This window comes from Capricornis sumatraensis, chromosome 5 (assembly GCF_032405125.1).
Source record: "Capricornis sumatraensis isolate serow.1 chromosome 5, serow.2, whole genome shotgun sequence".
NCBI classification, from domain to species: domain Eukaryota; kingdom Metazoa; phylum Chordata; class Mammalia; order Artiodactyla; family Bovidae; genus Capricornis; species Capricornis sumatraensis.
This window is the reverse complement of record NC_091073.1, coordinates 112,011,597-112,031,128: the sequence shown is the minus strand read 5'-3', so window position 1 is coordinate 112,031,128 and position 19,532 is coordinate 112,011,597. Positions and strand designations below refer to the sequence as shown.

General features: G+C 38.2%; 1 protein-coding gene across 1 annotated transcript in view; it reads left to right on the top strand.

The window, feature by feature from the left end:
- TPK1 (thiamin pyrophosphokinase 1) overlaps positions 1 to 19,532 on the top strand; it is a 395,099-nt gene that overhangs the window by 171,215 nt on the left and 204,352 nt on the right. The window contains exon 5 of the mRNA XM_068973117.1: positions 9,889 to 9,961. Within this exon, the coding sequence (XP_068829218.1) occupies positions 9,889 to 9,961 (73 nt within the window). The remainder of the gene's footprint in view (positions 1 to 9,888; positions 9,962 to 19,532) is intronic.

Here is a 19,532-nt window from a genome sequence, read left to right as displayed (position 1 = left end):
ATAGCATCTTGCAGGAATGATGAAAGTGAATTAAATGACAGGAGGCTGTGTGCTTAAGTGTAGTTTACATTATAAATTTTGTTTCCTGGAAACTCACTGTATAAATATGATGTAGTAGAATAAACCATCTTTTCTCAAAAACTCTTATTTAGGTCTTGACACATTATTCACCTCAGAGAAAAGTGGCCAGATTATATGTAATATATAAAAATTTATTTTAATGACTTGTTTATTCTTTTTGATGATGTATTTTTGTGATTCAGTATGTGCATACTTTTTGGTTCTCATGTTTTTAGTGTAAATATTGTGTAAATTTTACTTCTGTGGTCCTCATTTCTTAGCATTTTCATCTTTCTTCAATTCTTTCTATAGCAAAGGAAGCAATACATTTTGGGCAAAGAGTTGGTATTAAATTTTAAAACTACTTCCCTTCTAAAACCTTATTACCTTAGGTTTTGCTGTTGAATTTATTTATTTTCTTATGTCTCATCCTTCTTTGGCACCAACTAGACAGGTCATTAATTAAACCTGTAAACTGGTTCTTTGGAATGGAAATAATCTCATTCCTGAAACTACCGATAGGTTCTGTAGCTTTCTGAGCTTTGAAAGTCTAGCAGAGCCACAGAGGCAGACCCAGTTCATCCTTTGTGTGGAGGAAATGCATTCCCATGTGTCACGGAAGCCCCTGACATCACACTTTCACCACCTGCAAGCATATACAACACGAAACTGCCAGCGCTGGGGAGGCAGTGAAATGATTTCCGAAGTGACCTTCTAATATATGCTTGGTGTAATTGTAGTAGTGTCTTATTACCAAATGTTGCACTGAATATTATGCTTTTTTATTAAATATGTGATATATAAAGTTGCTATATGTGATATATAAAGTTAAATGTTATTTTAAAGAATAATATCTAACATTTTGCATCCTGGTTCACACTTGAAATTATACATTTGTCAATGAGAAAATTAATTTCTAATATATATATGTTTCAGTATTTGAGGTGTGCCTGAACTATAAAATATTATAAAATTGAATTGATTATATTTGCATTATGTATATATAAATAAATGTTAAATGTAATTCAAACTTACGTAATTTAGTGGGGCAGTTTGTTAGTGTAAATAATAAGTAGGATAAAATATATCTAGAAAAATTGAAATCCATAGCCTACTTTAATGGCATATGATTGAATTTATTTAATAGCAGTTTTATTGTGTATATATAGATGGAGGTTTTAGAGTCTCAAATAGTTTATTCTCTTTGTGGTCATACCTCATTCCAGGTAGTACTGATTTATAATGGATGACTTTGAGCAAGTGAGAAGAGAGAATATTATGTGTCATGGAATATACTTTGTACGATTTCAATCCTGTTAAATCTCTTGAGTCTTACTTTCGGCCCAGAACAGGAGTTGGCAAACCATAGGCTACAGGCCAGACATCTGTAAGTGACACTTTATTGGAACATGGCAGTGCCATACTACTGTTTTCCTATTTTCTACAGCCACTTTCTTGATCATGACAGAGTTAAATAGTTGCGACACAGACATTAGAGCCCACAGAAGCTAAAATGCTGACAGGGTCCTTAAGGAAAAAAAAAAAAAAATGTTGGACCGTGGCCTAGAATATGGTCCATTGTGAAGAATATTTCATGTGCAGTTGAGAAAGAATGTACATACCTACTATAAACACAGGCATACCTCAGAGATACATAATTTAGGTTCCAGACCATTACAATGGAGCAAATACTGTAACAAAGCAAGGTGCATGGATTTCTTGATTTCCCAGTGCATGTGAAAGTTACGTGTGTAGCCTGTATGTAGTTACTATATGTAGTCTGTTAAGTGTACAATGGCATTATGTCTTAAAATACAATGTGTGTGTGTTGGTCGCTCAGTCATGTCTGACTCTTTGTGACCCCACGGACTGTAGCCCACCAGACTCCTCTGTCCATGGAATTCTCCAGGCAAGAATACTGGAGTGGGTAGCCATTCCCTACTCCAGGGGATTTTCCCAATCCATGGATTGAACTTGGGTCTCCGGCATTGTAGGCAGATTCTTTATCACTGAGCCACCAGTGAAGCTCCTAAAATACAATATATATACTGTAAATAATTTTTTTATTTTTTGCCAAGAATTGCTGGCCATCGTCTAAGCCAACAGTGACTCAGTCTTTTTGCTTGTGGAGGGGTCTTGCCTCAGTGACGATGACTGTTGATTGGTGAGCATGGTGGTTGCTGCAGATTGGCATGGCTGTGGCCATTTCCTAAAATGAAATAACCTGAAGTTTGACACATCAGTGGACTCTTCCTTTCTTGAACAATTTCTTCGTAGCATACAATGCTGTTTGACAGCGTCTTACCCACAGTAGAGGATCTTGCTTATAGATGCTCTTAAATAGATGGGGTAACAATGGAAACAGTGAGAGACTATTTTTGGGGGCTCCAGAATCACTGCAAATGGTGACTGCAGCCATGAAATTAAAAGACACTTGCTGCTTCGAAGAAAAGCTATGACCAACCTAGACAGCATATTAAAAAGCAGAGACATTACTTCGCCGACAAAAGTCCATCTAGGGAAAGCTATGGTTTTTCCAATAGTCATGTGTAGATATGAGAGTTGGACTATAAAGAAAGCTGAGTGTCGAAGAATTGACGCTTTTGAACTGTGGTGTTGGAGAAGACTCTCAAGAGTCCCTTGGACTGCAAGGCGATCCAACCAGTCCATCCTAAAGGAAATCAGTCCTGAATATTCATTGGAAGGACTGACGCTGAAGCTGAAACTCCAATACTTTGGCCACCTGATGCTAAGAACTGACTCATTGGAAAAGACCCTGATGCTTGGAACGATTGAGGGCAGGAGGAGAAGGGGTTAACAGAGGATGAGATGGTTGGATGGCATCACTGACTCAATAGACGTGAGTTTGAGCAAGCTCCAGGAGTTGGTGATGGGCAGGGAAGCCTGGCATGCTGTGGTCCATGGAGTCGCAAAGAGTTGGACACGACTGAGTGACTAAACGGACTGAGAGCATCTTGCAAAATTGGAGTCAGTCCTCTCAAACTCTTCCACTACTTTATCAACTAAGTTTATGTTGATAAACTTAGTTGATAAAATCATTTATTGTCATTTCAAGAGACCTCATAGCATTTTCACCAGGAATGAAGCTTTCTGGAGTTATCTTTCTCCCTATGGTTCCATTTTCTACCTTTTCTAGCTCTTCAGCTTTCCTTAAAACTAATCTTGGGCTCTAGTTAGGCTGCAGGTCTCTGAGTTTCCCCTCATTGTGTCCTAAGCTAGAAACTGCCTCCAGGAAGAAGGCTGAGGAATAAGAGGGCTCATCTTATTTGTTTCCCATTTTTCAGCAGTCACGGGCCTGAGCTGCCTGGTTTCCACTGTCTGAATACCATTGTTTCACATGTTTTTTTTCTGATTCTTCAAGTGGTTACAGTGAGAGGTTAATTCTCCTGTCACGGGCTGATCCATCAAATTTACATTGTATATTTTGAGTTAGAGTGCTCAGTTACAGAGTTGAATATTCATTTGTTTGTGTGTTTACTGCCCAGAATGAAATGTACTTTTAAGAAGTCTCATATGATTTTGTAATTGTGCCTCTCTTTACCGCTTCTCTATTCATTAAAATAAGTCACAAACCTAGAAGCATAAGTAGAGCATGCCTAGGGATTGATAGCTTATGTTATGGAATAACTGGGCACTCACCCTGCTACTTCATTACCATGCAGCTCCGGTTGGATGTACAAGTAGGACAGATTTCAAATAAGGGCCAGCATTTGGGGAGAAGTAAAATTGCATATTCTAATGGAAGTATAGCAAGGAAGTTTTTCCTTTGCCAGGCAAGGTAATCCTTCAATTCAGAAAGGAGGAGAACACTTATATTAACCTAGAGTTGGGCAAAATCATCTAATACAACATTTATTTTATTATAAAATGTTGAATGTCTCTCGTAATTTATTAAGTCCTGTACTGAAAGTGAAAAACAGGATGGATTTGATTGTGTCGGTTGCTTACCTTTGTGATCTTGTGGCTGCCTGGGCTCCGCCCAGCTTCTTTGAGAGAGTATGTATTGTACTTCATATCACTAGCTTGGGAAGAGATTAAAATTCAAAACTTGAGGTCTCATTTCTACAAAATGCTTGTTGCTGTCACACCACTGTAAAGTCAAAAAGTCTTAAGTTGAACCATTGTAAGTCAGGGACCATCCATATTTAAATATTTTTCATGCTATTATTAGAGACTTAATAAAACAGTTGAACTGATGGCATCTATAAACACAGTCAAAACGTGGTACCGTTTGACTTACTGTTCTTTAGATCACCCTTGGGTTTTTTTCTTTGCCATTAAGTTAGGCAGTTTTGCAGAGAACATTAGCTCAGATCTTTGAATGATCAATTCCTGTGTCTTTAGATGGGGTACCATTTTTTTTCTTGTATCTGGAGCCCTCTTCTTTTTCAACACTATTTTCGAAATTTCTCCTCCTAATGTATTTCTTTCATCAAGATCCTATCCTTTCATAGCAAGGAGCACAAATCCTTCTTCTGTTGCAGTGCTACTTCTATCATATGTACAGGTTGGCCAAATTAACACTGATTAATAAAGTCAGCAGGAGGATAAGGCAGTTATGTAGAGAACTTTCTCCATAAGAAACTTTTATTCCATTTCGTAAATGCATGTGTCTGGAAGGCTGTAGACATGGCTGTTAGAGAATAAAGATGGTGCCGCCTGGGTGTGAAATTTGGTTCTAGCTCTTACTAGCCTTCTAACCTTGAGCAAGTGAGTTAGCTTCTCTAGTAGTAAATTTTATTTTAACTGAATGGCTTAAATCCTGCTTACTGTGTGCCAGGCATTTTCTAAGTGCTTTACATATATTAACTCTTAATCCTCACAAGCACTCTGAATTATCCTCATTTTACATAAGGTGAAATGAAGCTCAGAAAAGTTAAATATTGTGGACAAGCTAAGAATTAGGGAGCGAACATCCTAGTAAGTTTATGTTGAAAGTCTTCCCTGGTGGTTTTCCACTGTTCTCTTTCCTTTTTGTTCCTCTTCTGGCCTTTCTCTTCCCTTTTTACCATTTTCTTCCCACCTCTCCTTCTCCACTTCTTCCCTCTATTCCCCTAATTCTTTGCATTCCTGGTTTTGCCCCTGCCACCTTTCCCCTAGCCCTCCTCCTTTTTCTGCTTTTCTCTCCTACTTCCTCTTTTCATCCCCCAACCCCCCTGCTTCTCCTCCTTTGCCTTCTCACATTATGATCTTATTATCAGCATCTATGTACTTGGTGCTTTGAGCAATACCAAGATCAATTAGAGAGCTCCTGCCCCAAGAGCTTAGTCTAGTAGAAGCTAAAAGACATTTACAGAAACTGCTTGTAATGAAATGGAAAGTAAGAGATTCATTGCTATAGAAAGGGAGCAGAGAAGCCTCTGTAGAGGGATAGCCTTCTTTACTGGTATCAGAAAAAGTTTTCTGAAAGACAGTTGTATTCTAACACACCATGACTAGGTATGTTTTCGTCATGTAGCAACCTCCTCCCAGTTATTACATGGGGTGGATCCTAATACTATGAGTCAGTGCTGGTAGATTTGAGGATACCAAGGAGAGGTCCGCTTGAGTGCTGTACGTAGCACGACACAAACCCATTTGCCATTCATCACTTACTTGCTCTCTGAAGTCAGTCCCCAAATAGTTCTGAAAATTATCTTTTGTGTTCACTGTCTTTTATATCACAGTACAGTTCCTTTACATCTGTGAAGTGTCATCCGCAATAAGTACCTCTTCAGGATACCCAGGTGCTTGGCCACAGGTGCCTCAGACAGTGTTACATGGGTTTTTAGTTGCAATGTATGAAGGCACATTTCAGGAAGTTTCAAAAACTACTATATTATATCAGAATAAGTTATCATTGTTTTAGCCATATCAGTATATAAACCAGGTGTACTTTTGCCATGAGTCATCTTAGAAATATGCATCCTTGTTCATTTTTTAAAGCATCTGTGTTACACTGGAGAAAATTACATTAAAAGTTTACTGAACTTAATTTTTATCTATTTAATTTTGCTTTCCTGTTAATATTTTGCAAGATTATATAAGTGAATTTGCATGATTGCTTTCCTTTGGATAGATGTTCAGCTGACTACATTTATTAGCCTTTATTTTTCATTTTTATTTACTGTCAAAACATATAGTATTTGGAAACTGTCAAATTGATTCTAGATATCCGAGGAGCTAAACTTTGTAGAGGGATGTAGTCAGCCTTATTAGAAAGTTGCATGATTTGGACTGCACAGAACCAGAGTCCTAAGATTAAATGGCTTCTCTACATGGTGAAGTATTGGCCAAATTCACTTGACTTTTTAGATTTCAGTTCTTTAAGAGGACAGTGGTGGTATTGGAGGGCTGACTCCTTTTATTCTTTCCAGCAATATCTCGATACTTTTAAGTTGCTCTAACAGAATGCCATAGACTAGATGGCTTATAAATAACAACCGCTTCTCCCACTTCTGGAGGGTGGGAAGTTCAAGTTCAGAGTGCCAGCAGAGTCATTGCATGGGGAGGTCTGCTCCCTGCCTTATAGAGGGCTGTCTGCTCACTGTGTCCTCAGATGATGGGAAGGGGAAGAGAGCTTTCTGGGGTTTCTCTTCTACTGCTAAGTGGCTTCAGTCGTGTCCGACTCTGTGCGGCCCCATAGACGGCAGCCTACCAGGCTCCCCTGTCCCTGGGATTCTCCAGGCAAGAACACTGGAGTAGGTTGCCATTTCCTTCTCCAATGCATGAACGTGAAAAGTGAAAGTGAAGACGCTCAGTCGTGTCTGACTGTTAGCGACCCCATGGACTGCAGCCTAGCAGGCTCCTCCGTCCATGGGATTTTCCAGGCAAGAGTACTGGAGTGAGGTGCCATTGCCTCCTCCGTTCTCTTCTAAGGGCACTCATATATTCATGAGAGCGCCACCATTTTAAACTAATCACTTCTCAAGAACATCATTTAGATGTTAGGGTTTCAACATGTTAATTGGAGGGGGACATAGACATTCAGACCATAGGAAGTATGAATAGTCTGTGGTCCATATGTGTTTTAATTTGTGTATGGTTGAATGGGGGCTTTCTTGGTGGCTCAAATGGTAAAGAATCCACGTGCAGTGCAGGAGATGCGGGTTTGATTCCTGGGTTGGCAAGATCCCATGGAGAAGGGAATGGCTACCCACTCTAGTATTCTTTTTTCTTTTTTGTCAAAAAGAATAATTTTATTTTTTTAGAAAGGGTGGACTTTATACCCAGCATATCACCAACTCAGTAGACATGAGTTTGAGTAAACTCGGGGAGTTGGTGATGAACAGGGAGGCCTGGCGTGCTGTGGTCTGTGGTGTTGCACAGAGTCGGACACGACTGAGTGACTGAACTGAAATGACTTACATTAAATAACTCATGTCTGATGACTTTAACACAGGGGCCATCCTGGGATTACTTTCTCTGATGAAGTTAAAGTCAGTGTCATTTTTCCCTATAGAATTTCATCACTTACATGGCTAAGAATAAAATGGGATGCTTTGTGTCTTAGCTGGGAAAGAATCCGCCTGCAACGTGGGAGACCTGGGTTTGATCCCTGGGTTGGGAAGATCCCCTGGAGAAGGGAAAGGCTCCCCACTCCAGTATTCTGGCCTGGAGCATTACATGGATGTATAGTCTGTGGGGAGCAAAAAGTTGGCTTAAAACCACTCTAGTATTCTTGCCTGGAGAATTCCATGGACAGAGGAGCCAGGTGGTCTGTGGTCCATTGGGTTGCAAAGAGTTGTACGTGACTGACGCTTTTATAGTTAAATGGTGGTAGGTTGGACGCATTTGGAAGAAACTTTGAAAATGAATGAAATTTTGCAACAGGAGAAAGAAGTGATACAAACTAATGGTCTATTTTTTTAGTCCTAAGTAAGATATCAGGAGGGGTGTTATCTAAACAGGTATAAAATGAAATTGAAAATCATAAATAACTAATGTAGGGACATTTAGAGAAGAAAAGTTTTTTGGAAAATGTTCAAACCAGGCAAGGTAATTTAAAAACCTAGGTATTTTACTTCCCAATTTTACCTTATTCTGAGTGAACTATTGCTTCTGCACATGGTTTGATGTTCAGTGAACATTTCTGAAATCAATTGATTGAAAATTTTAATAAGTAAGTATTAATTTTTAATGAAAAGACAAATCTGTGCAGTGTATGTGGTACAGAACTCTATGGAAGGACTTCCTCTCAACTATTTAGCCCTAAGAAGATGAATAGCTCAAAGAAGAGTTGGTCCAACATAGGCAGAGTTGGCCTAAGAATTAACAGTTACAGTTGGGTGGTGGCTGTTCAGTCACTAGGTCGTTGGTAACTCTTTGCGACCCCATGGACTGCAGCACATCAATTGGGTTAAGAACTTAAAATCATCTTACAAAAGAACAAGGTCAGTGATGGGTTTTTAAGTACTCCTCTTTATGAGTATTATCCTGAATGTGTACACGAGGTATTCTGAGTCAGAGTACTGTTCTCTAGTTTTTATAAACCCTTGACTCATGCAGCTACAGATCGGTGGTCCTGTATGAATAGCCGCATATTCATACCTGAAAGACGAGAAAATGAGATTTTCCCTCAACTGTTAAGTGGGGTGGTGGCAGCGGTGCTTCTCCCTTCTTGAAAGGCTCCCTGGGGACATTTTATGGGCCTGAACCTTAACCCCAGCCCACTTTTATATCAGTGAAATCTCTCCAGCAGGAAGATTCTCCCTGTGTCTTGTCTTTTGTGACATGGGATGTCTCCTGGGATGTCTCTAGACCTAGGGATGTCTCTACATTCTGGGCTTTACCTCTTTGGACTTATAACAGCCAGCAGTAATATTCAGTGTCTAGGGACCTTTTCTTTCTATAATAATTTGGCCATCTTGAGAAGACATAACATAAGTTACATTAGGATTTTGAATCAAAGCAATTAATGGGGTAAAAAGCTGGATCTAGTTTTTATGGTTAGTATGTGAAGAGCAGAATATTTCTGGAAGACATGAAAGCAAGCAGTCTCTTCTTTATCTCATATATACATTGGAAGCTCAGAAGCTAGGGCATTTGGCAGAAGTACTGAGAAGTCCAGGGATGTTTTATTTCTCCACAGTTAGGTATTTTTAGTGGGAAGAAATTCTACCAGGTCATACAGATGTCTTATAATAGGAAAGGATGGCTTATGTAGATACAGTAAGGGAGGTTTTCCTAAAGGAGTTCTGAAAATGGTAGGGAAGAGAAAAAAGATAATTGTAATAGAATTAGAAACATCCATTTGGAGAATCCTCTCATTCTATTTAGTAACCGTGATCTTTGTGGTATTGCAGACAAAACTAGAAGACTCCTATTTCTAGAAATATGTCAGTAGGCTATTTGGAAAATGTTTTTGAACTCACTTATGTGCTACAAAAATGCCTCATCCTCATTATCATTTGTTCTGTTAAAACCTGTTGAAAGTTTTGAACTGATGTGAAGGTAAAATGTCACAGTTGTCTATTTGTAGAAAGTACTATGCAAAGACTGAGAGTCCCTGTGCTAGGGTTTTGAACTGGGAGCTTTTGTTAAAGCAGTAATCTTCTTTAATCTTCATCAGTTTTTTTTAAGCAAGATAAATATTGACTGATAGTGAGACTAAATTGACACATTATTTGAATACCTGGAATTCCCCTCAGTCTTTTCTAAGTGAAAATTAAATGCATAAGATATAACATCCCATTCACTCTGAAAACAGACTGTTTCTTTTTCCTTTTGAGTACCGTAGGTCTCTCTCTGGTTCTTATAATCATAATTTTAAAGGTTAGCTACTAAATAGTCTTAAATAATTGACTTACTTGGAACTCTTTCTTTCAGCTTTCTGCCTGAATTCATCAGTGGAGACTTTGATTCTATTAGGCCTGAAGTTAGAGAATACTACGCTATTAAGGTAAACCATTAGCACTTTTATATTTAAGGTCTTATGTGATTGCTTCCCCCCTTTTTTTTTTTTCCCCTCTGTTTTCCTTACTGTATGTGTAGGGATTGAGAAACTCATTTTTCTTAGTTACTTTGTTACTTCGGAAGTCTTTCTAGCAGTTGTCCTACAGGTTCAAATGGAAATTTAGAAAGTGACAAGTAGAAGCGCAATCTTAGAAAGTCTGTGGCCATCAGATAAGCATTAATGCTTAGTCTTCTAAGCATGTATATATTAAATGAATTTATAGCTTTTGATTCATTAAAAGTATACTGTGTTGTCTACATCTTCATTAGTTATGTATTTTTCACACATCATTTTAAATTTCATTTAATGAATGGTACTGTATTTTACTTAAACAGTTTCCAACTGATGTACATTTAAATTTTGTCCATTTGTATTGTTAGTGAAAAAAAATTTTTTGTAAAAATGCCTTATGGTGCATTCCTAGAATTTTAGAGGACTTCCCTGGTGGCTCAGTGGTAAAGAATCCACATGCCAAAGCTGGAGACATAAGAGACTTGGGTTCGATCCCTGGGTCAGGAAGATCCCCTGGAGGAGGAAATGGCAACCCTCTCCAGTATCCTTGGCTGGGAAATTCCATGGGGTTGCAAAAGAGTCAGGCACATCTTAGCAACTACACAGCAACAACCACAGAATTTTAGAACCAAAGGGTTTTTTTTTTTTTAATATTTAGTTTTCTTAAAACTATTATTACTCTTCTGAATAACACTTCATTAAAACTTGAAATTAGTAATAATGTAGAGCTTATCAAGGTGTTCATTTTGTCACTGTTGTGCAGATCTTCCAAAGATCTTTGCCACTTAAGAACATACAAGCAAACTATTTGAGGATGATAGAAGACAGAGTAATGTCTTATGCTAATTAAGAATTCAAGCTCTCACTGGCTTTAGAGGACAATGCAAGGTTTTTAAAATGAAAATTATAGCATCAGCAATTCTTCTAGCCACAGTACCATCATCTGTGTTATTCTGAACTGGCATTAGTAAATTATGCATATTATAAAGAAAAAGCAATTATTGAGAGAAGCTTTAAATTCTTTGTGAGGCTTGAGGATAGATGAGAGAAATTCAGAAACAAGAAAAAAGAAAGCATTTGTAGGATGGAAGTAAAGGAGGAGCAAGAGAGTGAGGCAGGGAAGGGAAAAAGAACAAAAGAAAGAGAAGAAAAGGGAAGTAGGAATCTAGGTGAGGAAGCAAGGTACCAAGGTTATAAGGTGTGGGCTGGTGTGATGGAAATTCTGAGGCCAGCAATGAATGCAGATCTGTGCACCCACGCCATCTACCCAGCAGCTGATCAGACTTCCCAGCAGCTGATCAGACTTCCCATCAGCAAATGAAGACTGTTCCCAAGTCAGTGTTTGATATTCATGCTCAATTACTTTAACATTGCCATGTTTCTGTTCATTCCCCACAGTCTCACTTCTCATTAACTCCATACCTCAGCCTCGTTGGGATGGAAAGCCCTCAGCCTTGCTTACAAACCAGAGTTTTGCCAATTCATAGACATTAATCATATCTTCAGGAGCAGAAGAAACAGCAGGAGAGGCAGGGACAAGCAGACTCAGAAACCAGTTGAAAATCTGGCCAGATGTGTCTGTTCTTTCTCTCTCTCTCTCCTTCCGTTTCTCCCCTCCCCTCTGCTCCCCCCGCCCGGCCAGCCACCCACTCTTATGCTGCAGGCTTGCCAGAACTGCACGTGTCAGTCTGATAGTTATTGCAGAGGATAAGGACATAGCTGGAAAGACTGGGAAGCCAGGATTTTTAGTTTTTGAATGGCTCAGGGGTAAAGGAAAATTTTGAGTTAATACCTTCAGATGAATTTCTCTTGCATTTCCTGGATCACTTTTGATTTTAATCTCCAAAAGTCATTTATGTTTGTTGAGGTTTAGTTCGAAAAGGAAGATTAACTGCACCTTCTAATTCCTACATTGCATACGTGTAAGTTGATGGAGTATAATCAAGTTTTGTTTTGCTTTGTTTTGTTTTTTCCTTCATGTATAGATGAGAATCCATTGCTTTTGAATTCTTTGGGTGTGTTCCTACAGGGTTCTAGAGACGTCTTGTAGAAGCTCATGTGCCCTGTAGAGCACATGGTGAATGTTTGGCTATGTTTAATAATAATGGTAATGACAACAAGTTAATGCAGTGTTACACAGAATTCATGTAAGCCATTATCTCCAACTGAAACACTTGCTTTGTTACAAGTGAAAGGAGGTTATTTCCACTTTCATACACATTTTCTTTTTTTGTACCTTGTCTGGATCGTCAACGAAGGTAAAACTGAGGCTTTATTGTGGAAAGTAAAATAAGGAAGAAATTTAAAATGCTAAATTTTTGTTTAAAGCATGAAGCAGATTCGTAGCCAGCACTGATTCATTTGACTTTAAAATTGGTTTGCATGATAAACTTCTGAACACACTAAAATATCAAGTGGTTGGTTTGTCAGCTTCTAGACAGAGTATATCCCAGTTCTTGCCATTTGTATTCACTAGTTATTACTACGTAATAAATTGTCCTAAAATTTAGCAGCTTAAAACAGCAAATAATTAGCCATAAAAAGGAACGCATTTGAGTCAGTTCTAGTGAGGTGGATGAACCTAGAGCCTATTACACAGAGTGAAGAGCGTCAAAAAGAGAAAAGCAAATACTGTATATTATTCATAACACATATATTTGGAATCTAGAAAAATGGTACTGATGAACCTATTTGCAGGGCAGAAATAGAGATGCTGACATAGAGAACAGACTTTGGACATGGCGAGGGGAAGGAGAGGGTAGGATGAATTGAGAGAGTAGCATTGAAACATGTTTGTTACCCTATGTAAAACAGGCAGCTGATGGGCAACTGATGTAGAGCTCAGGGAGCTGGTGCCTTGTGCTCTGTGATGGCCTGGAGGGGTGGGATAGGGTCGGGGGGGAGCTAAAGAAGGAGTGGACATATGTATACTTACAGCTGACTCACATCAGTTGTATGGCAGAAGCCAACACAACATTGTTAAGCAATTATCTCCAGTTTAAAAAAAAAAAACAGCAAATGGTGTTTCTCTCACAGGGTCCCTTGGTAAGACATATGAGAGTCAATTATCTAATAACAGGGTGGTTCTGGTTCAAGGTTTCTCATGAAGTTATAGCACAGCCTGGTTTTTCAGGCCTCTCAAGCCTCCCTGGGGGCTACAGAAATTGTTTCCGCATTGCTCTGCTTGTTGGTTTTACTGTCCATTATTGCTCACTGGGTCTTGGTTGGAGGTGTCAGCTCCTTGCCAGTAGGCTGCTCGCATCATGGCAGACGGCTTACCAGGAAAAGAGGAAGGGAAAAGAAAACATACATGCAAGAGAGCTTGCCGAAACAGAAATTGTGGTCTTTTTTATAACTTGATTTCATCAGTGATATATCATCTTCCTGTCTCTTCTCCCAGATGTTGTTAGTCATACAGATTAACCCTGGTAAGTCTGCAAAAAGGCTGCATAAGGGCGTCAATATCAGTAGGCAAGGATCATTGATAGCTATGTGGAGAGGGGCTAACAAACCATCTGACTTAGTAGTGATAAAGCTGGATTGTTAGGCAATGAGAAAAATATTTTCACATCATCACAGTGCATTCTTGGTCTTTAATTAGTAATATATAACCTGATGCCTCAGATGGTAAAGAATCTGTCTGCAATGCAGGAGACCTCGGTTGGATCTCATGGTCTGGAAGATCCCCTGGAGAAGGGCATGGCACCCCACTTCAGTATTCTTCCCTGGAGAATTCCAGGGAGAGAGGAGCCTGGTGGGCTCCAGTCCATGGGGTCACAAACTTTGACTTTTATGTAAGAAGGAAGAGGAAAACATAAGCATTAGCATATTTTCTTTGATTAGATCTTTATATGCATAACCTTTTTCAAGTTAGGTAACATCCCAACCACTTAACCACTACTCTTTATGTATATAACCCTTAAATTATTTATTCCTGTGGGTTTTGGTCAAGATGGGGAGCAAGCTCTGATCCACCACTTAATTCCATATGGTCCATGGGATAAGAGCTAGGATGTACAATTTATGCCTCTTGTTAATGTGCAGCAGTTTGAAAACTAGATTTTAGTGAAGCCATGGTGTACCACTGGATCCATGCCAAAGCATAACCTGAAATTTCAAATAAGTAGCAGTGTGACTTGTCACTGTCCATGTGTTTTTCTATGCTGATAGTTTTAATATTAAACATATAGATATGATATGGTTGTAGTTGACCAACTGATTGCCATCCACTTCCCGAGGCATATGGTATGCCATTCTTAATTTATTCCATAAAGCCTCCTTTTCAGATAGCTGTGACATCTTTTTTTTTTTTTTTTTTTTTTTTTTTTACAGCAATCTAATTTATTTATTTATTTTTTTTTTTTAAATCTTTAATTCTTACATGTGTTCCCAAACATGAAACCCCCTCCCACCTCCCTCCCCATAACATCTCTGTGGGTGATCCCCATGCACCAGCCCCAATCATGCTGTATCCTGCGTCAGACATAGACTGGCGATTCAATTCTTACATGATAGTATACATGATAGAATGCCATTCTCCCAAATCATCCCGCCCTCTCCCTCTCTCTCTGAGTCCAAAAGTCCGTTATACACAGCTGTGTCTTTTTTCCTGTCTTGCATACAGGGTCGTCATTGCCATCTTTCTAAATTCCATATATATGTGTTAGTATACTGTATTGGTGTTTTTCTTTCTGGCTTACTTCACTCTGTATAATCGGTTCCAGTTTCATCCATCTCATCAGAACTGATTCAAATGAATTCTTTTTAATGGCTGAGTAATACTCCATCGTGTATATGTACCAAAGCTTCCTTATCCATTCATCTGCTGATGGACATCTAGGTTGTTTCCATGTCCTGGCTATTATAAACAGTGCTGCGATGAACATTGGGGTACATGTGTCTCTTTCAATTCTGGTTTCCTCGGTGTGTATACCCAGCAGTGGGATTGCTGGGTCATAAGGTAGTTCTATTTGCAATTTTTTAAGGAATCTCCACACTGTTCTCCATAGTGGCTGTACTAGTTTGCATTCCCACCAACAGTGTAGGAGGGTTCCCTTTTCTCCACACCCTCTCCAGCATTTGTTGCTTGCAGATTTTTGGATTGCAGCCATTCTGACTGGTGTGAAGTGGTACCTCATTGTGGTTTTGATTTGCATTTCTCTGATAATGAGTGATGTTGAGCATCTTTTCATGTGTTTGTTAGCCATCCGTATGTCTTCTTTGGAGAAATGTCTATTTAGTTCTTTGGCCCATTTTTTGATTGGGTCGTTTATTTTTCTGGAATTGAGCTGCATAAGTTGCTTGTATATTTTTGAGATTAGTTGTTTGTCAGTTGCTTCATTTGCTATTATTTTCTCCCATTCAGAAGGTTGTCTTTTCACCTTGCTTATAGTTTCCTTTGTTGTGCAGAAGCTTTTAATTTTAATTAGATCCCATTTGTTTATTTTTGCTTTTATTTCCAGAATTCTGGGAGGTGGATCATAGAGGATCCTGCTGTGATTTATGTCTGAGAGTGTTTTGCCTATATTCTCCTCTAGGAGTTTTATAGTTTCTGGTCTTACATTTAGATCTTTAATCCATTTTGAGTTTATTTTTGTGTGCGGTGTTAGAAAGTGATCTAGTTTCATTCTTTTACAGGTGGTTGACCAGTTTTCCCAGCACCACTTGTTAAAGAGATTGTCTTTACTCCATTGTATATTCTTGCCTCCTTTGTCAAAGATAAGGTGTCCATATGTGTGTGGATTTATCTCTGGGCTTTCTATTTTGTTCCATTGATCTATATGTCTGTCTTTGTGCCAGTACCATACTGTTTTGATGACTGTGGCTTTGTAGTAGAGCCTGAAGTCAGGCAAGTTGATTCCTCCAGTTCCATTCTTCTTTCTCAAGATTGCTTTGGCTATTCGAGGTTTTTTGTATTTCCATACAAATCTTGAAATTATTTGTTCTAGTTCTGTGAAAAATATGGCTGGTAGCTTGATAGGGATTGCGTTGAATTTGTAAATTGCTTTGGGTAGTATACTCATTTTCACTATATTGATTCTTCCAATCCATGAACATGGTATATTTCTCCATCTATTAGTGTCCTCTTTGATTTCTTTCATCAGTGTTTTATAGTTTTCTATATATAGGTCTTTAGTTTCTTTGGGTAGATATATTCCTAAGTATTTTATTCTTTTTGTTGCAATGGTGAATGGAATTGTTTCCTTAATTTCTTTTTCTACTTTCTCATTATTAGTGTATAGGAATGCAAGGGATTTCTGTGTGTTGATTTTATATCCTGCAACTTTACTATATTCATTGATGAGCTCTAGTAATTTTCTGGTGGAGTCTTTAGGGTTTTCCATGTAGAGGATCATGTCATCTGCAAACAGTGAGAGTTTTACTTCTTCTTTTCCAATTTGGATTCCTTTTATTTCTTTTTCTGCTCTGATTGCTGTGGCCAAAACTTCCAGAACTATGTTGAATAGTAGCGGTGAAAGTGGACACCCTTGTCTTGTTCCTGACTTTAGGGGAAATGCTTTCAATTTTTCACCATTAAGGATAATGTTTGCTGTGGGTTTGTCATATATAGCTTTTATTATGTTGAGGTATGTTCCTTCTATTCCTGCTTTCTGGAGAGTTTTTATCATAAATGGGTGTTGAATTTTGTCAAAGGCCTTCTCTGCATCTATTGAGATAATCATATGGTTTTTATTTTTCAATTTGTTAATGTGGTGAATTACATTGATTGATTTGCGGATATTGAAGAATCCTTGCATCCCTGGGATAAAGCCCACTTGGTCATGGTGTATGATCTTTTTAATATGTTGTTGGATTCTGATTGCTAGAATTTTGTTGAGGATTTTTGCATCTATGTTCATCAGTGATATTGGCCTGTAGTTTTCTTTTTTTGTGACATCTTTGTCAGGTTTTGGTATTAGGGTGATGGTGGCCTCATAGAATGAGTTTGGAAGTTTACCTTCCTCTGCAATTTTCTGGAAGAGTTTGAGTAGGATAGGTGTTAGCTCTTCTCGAAATTTTTGGTAGAATTCAGCTGTGAAGCCGTCTGGACCTGGGCTTTTGTTTGCTGGAAGATTTCTGATTACAGTTTCAATTTCCGTGCTGGTGATGGGTCTGTTAAGATTTTCTATTTCTTCCTGGTTCAGTTTTGGAAAATTGTACTTTTCTAAGAATTTGTCCATTTCTTCCACATTGTCCATTTTATTGGCATACAACTGCTGATAGTAGTCTCTTATGATCTTTTGTATTTCTGTGTCGTCTGTTGTGATCTCTCCATTTTCATTTCTAATTTTATTGATTTGATTTTTCTCTCTTTGCTTCTTGATGAGTCTGGCTAGTGGTTTGTCAATTTTATTTATCCTTTCAAAGAACCAGCTTTTGGCCTTGTTGATTTTTGCTATGGTCTCTTTTGTTTCTTTAGCATTTATTTCTGCCCTAATTTTTAAGATTTCTTTCCTTCTACTAACTCTGGGGTTCTCCAATTCTTCCTTTTCTAGTTGCTTTAGTTGTAGAGTTAGGTTATTTATTTGACTTTTTTCTTGTTTCTTGAGGTATGCCTGTATTGCTATGAACTTTCCTCTTAGCACTGCTTTTATAGTGTCCCACAGGTTTTGGGTTGTTGTGTTTTCATTTTCATTAGTTTCTATGCATATTTTGATTTCTTTTTTGATTTCTTCTGTGATTTGTTGGTTATTCAGAAGTGTGTTGTTCAACCTCCATATGTTGGAATTTTTAGTAGTTTTTCTCCTGTAATTGAGATCTAATCTTAATGCATTATGGTCAGAAAAGATGCTTGGAATGATTTCGATTTTTTTAAATTTATCAAGTTTAGATTTATGGCCCAGGATGTGATCTATCCTGGAGAAGGTTCCATGAGCACTTGAAAAAAAGGTGAAATTCATTGTTTTGGGGTGAAATGTCCTATAGATATCAATTAGGTCTAATTGATCTAATGTATCATTTAAAGTTTGCGTTTCTTTGTTAATTTTCTGTTTAGTTGATCTGACCATAGGTGTGAGTGGGGTATTAAAGTCTCCCACTATTATTGTGTTATTGTTGATTTCCCCTTTCATACTAGTTAGCATTTGTCTTACATATTGCGGTGCTCCTATATTGGGTGCATATATATTTATAATTGTTATATCTTCTTCTTGGATTGATCCTTTGATCATTATGTAGTGGCCTTCTTTGTCTCTTTTCACAGCCTTTGTTTTAAAGTCTATTTTATCAGATATGAGTATTGCCACTCCTGCTTTCTTTTGGTCTCTATTTGCGTGGTATATCTTATTCCAGCCCTTCACTTTCAGTCTATATGTGTCCCTTGTTTTGAGGTGGGTCTCTTGTAAGCAACATATAGAGGGGTCTTGTTTTTGTATCCATTCGGCCAGTCTCTGCCTTTTGGTTGGGGTGTTCAACCCATTTACGTTTAAGGTAAATATTGATAAGTATGATCCCGTTACCATTTACTTTATTGTTTTGGGTTCGGGTTTATACACCCTTTTCGGTTTCCTGTCTAGAGAATATCCTTTAGAATTTGTTGGAGAGCTGGTTTGGTGGTGCTGAATTCTCTCAGCTTTTGCTTGTCTGTAAAGCTTTTGATTTCTCCTTCGTATTTGAATGAGATCCTTGCTGGGTACAGTAATCTGGGCTGTAGGTTATTGTCTTTCATCACTTTAAGTATGTCTTGCCATTCCCTCCTGGCCTGAAGAGTTTCTATTGAAAGATCAGCTGTTATCCTTATGGGAATCCCCTTGTGTGTTATTTGTTGTTTTTCCCTTGCTGCTTTTAATATTTGTTCTTTGTGTTTGACCTTTGTTAATTTAATTAATATGTGTCTTGGGGTGTTTCGCCTTGGGTTTATCCTATTTGGAACTCTCTGTGTTTCTTGGACTTGGGTGATTATTTCCTTCCCCATTTTAGGGAAGTTTTCAACTATTATCTCCTCAAGGATTTTCTCATGATCTTTCTTTCTGTCTTCTTCTTCTGGGACTCCTATAATTCGAATGTTGGAGCGTTTCATATTGTCCTGGAGGTCTCTGAGATTGTCCTCGTTTCTTTTAATTCGTATTTCTTGTTTCCTCTCTGATTCATTTATTTCTACCATTCTATCTTCTATTTCACTAATCCTATCTTCTGCCTCTGTTATTCTACTATTTGTTGCCTCCAGAGTGTTTCTGATCTCATTTATTGCATTATTCATTATATTTTGACTCTTTTTTATTTCTTCTAGGTCCTTGTTAAACCTTTCTTGCATCTTCTCAATCCTTGTCTCTAGGCTATTTATCTGTGATTCCATTTTGATTTCAAGATTTTGGATCATTTTCACTATCAATATTCGGAATTCCTTCTCAGGTAGATTCCCTACTTCTTCCTCTTTTGTTTGGTTTGGTGGGCAACTCTCCTGTTCCTTTACCTGCTGAGTATTCCTCTGTCTCTTCATCTTGGTTATATTGCTGCGTTTGGGGTGGTCTTTTTATATTCTGGTGATTTGTGGAGTTCTCTTTAT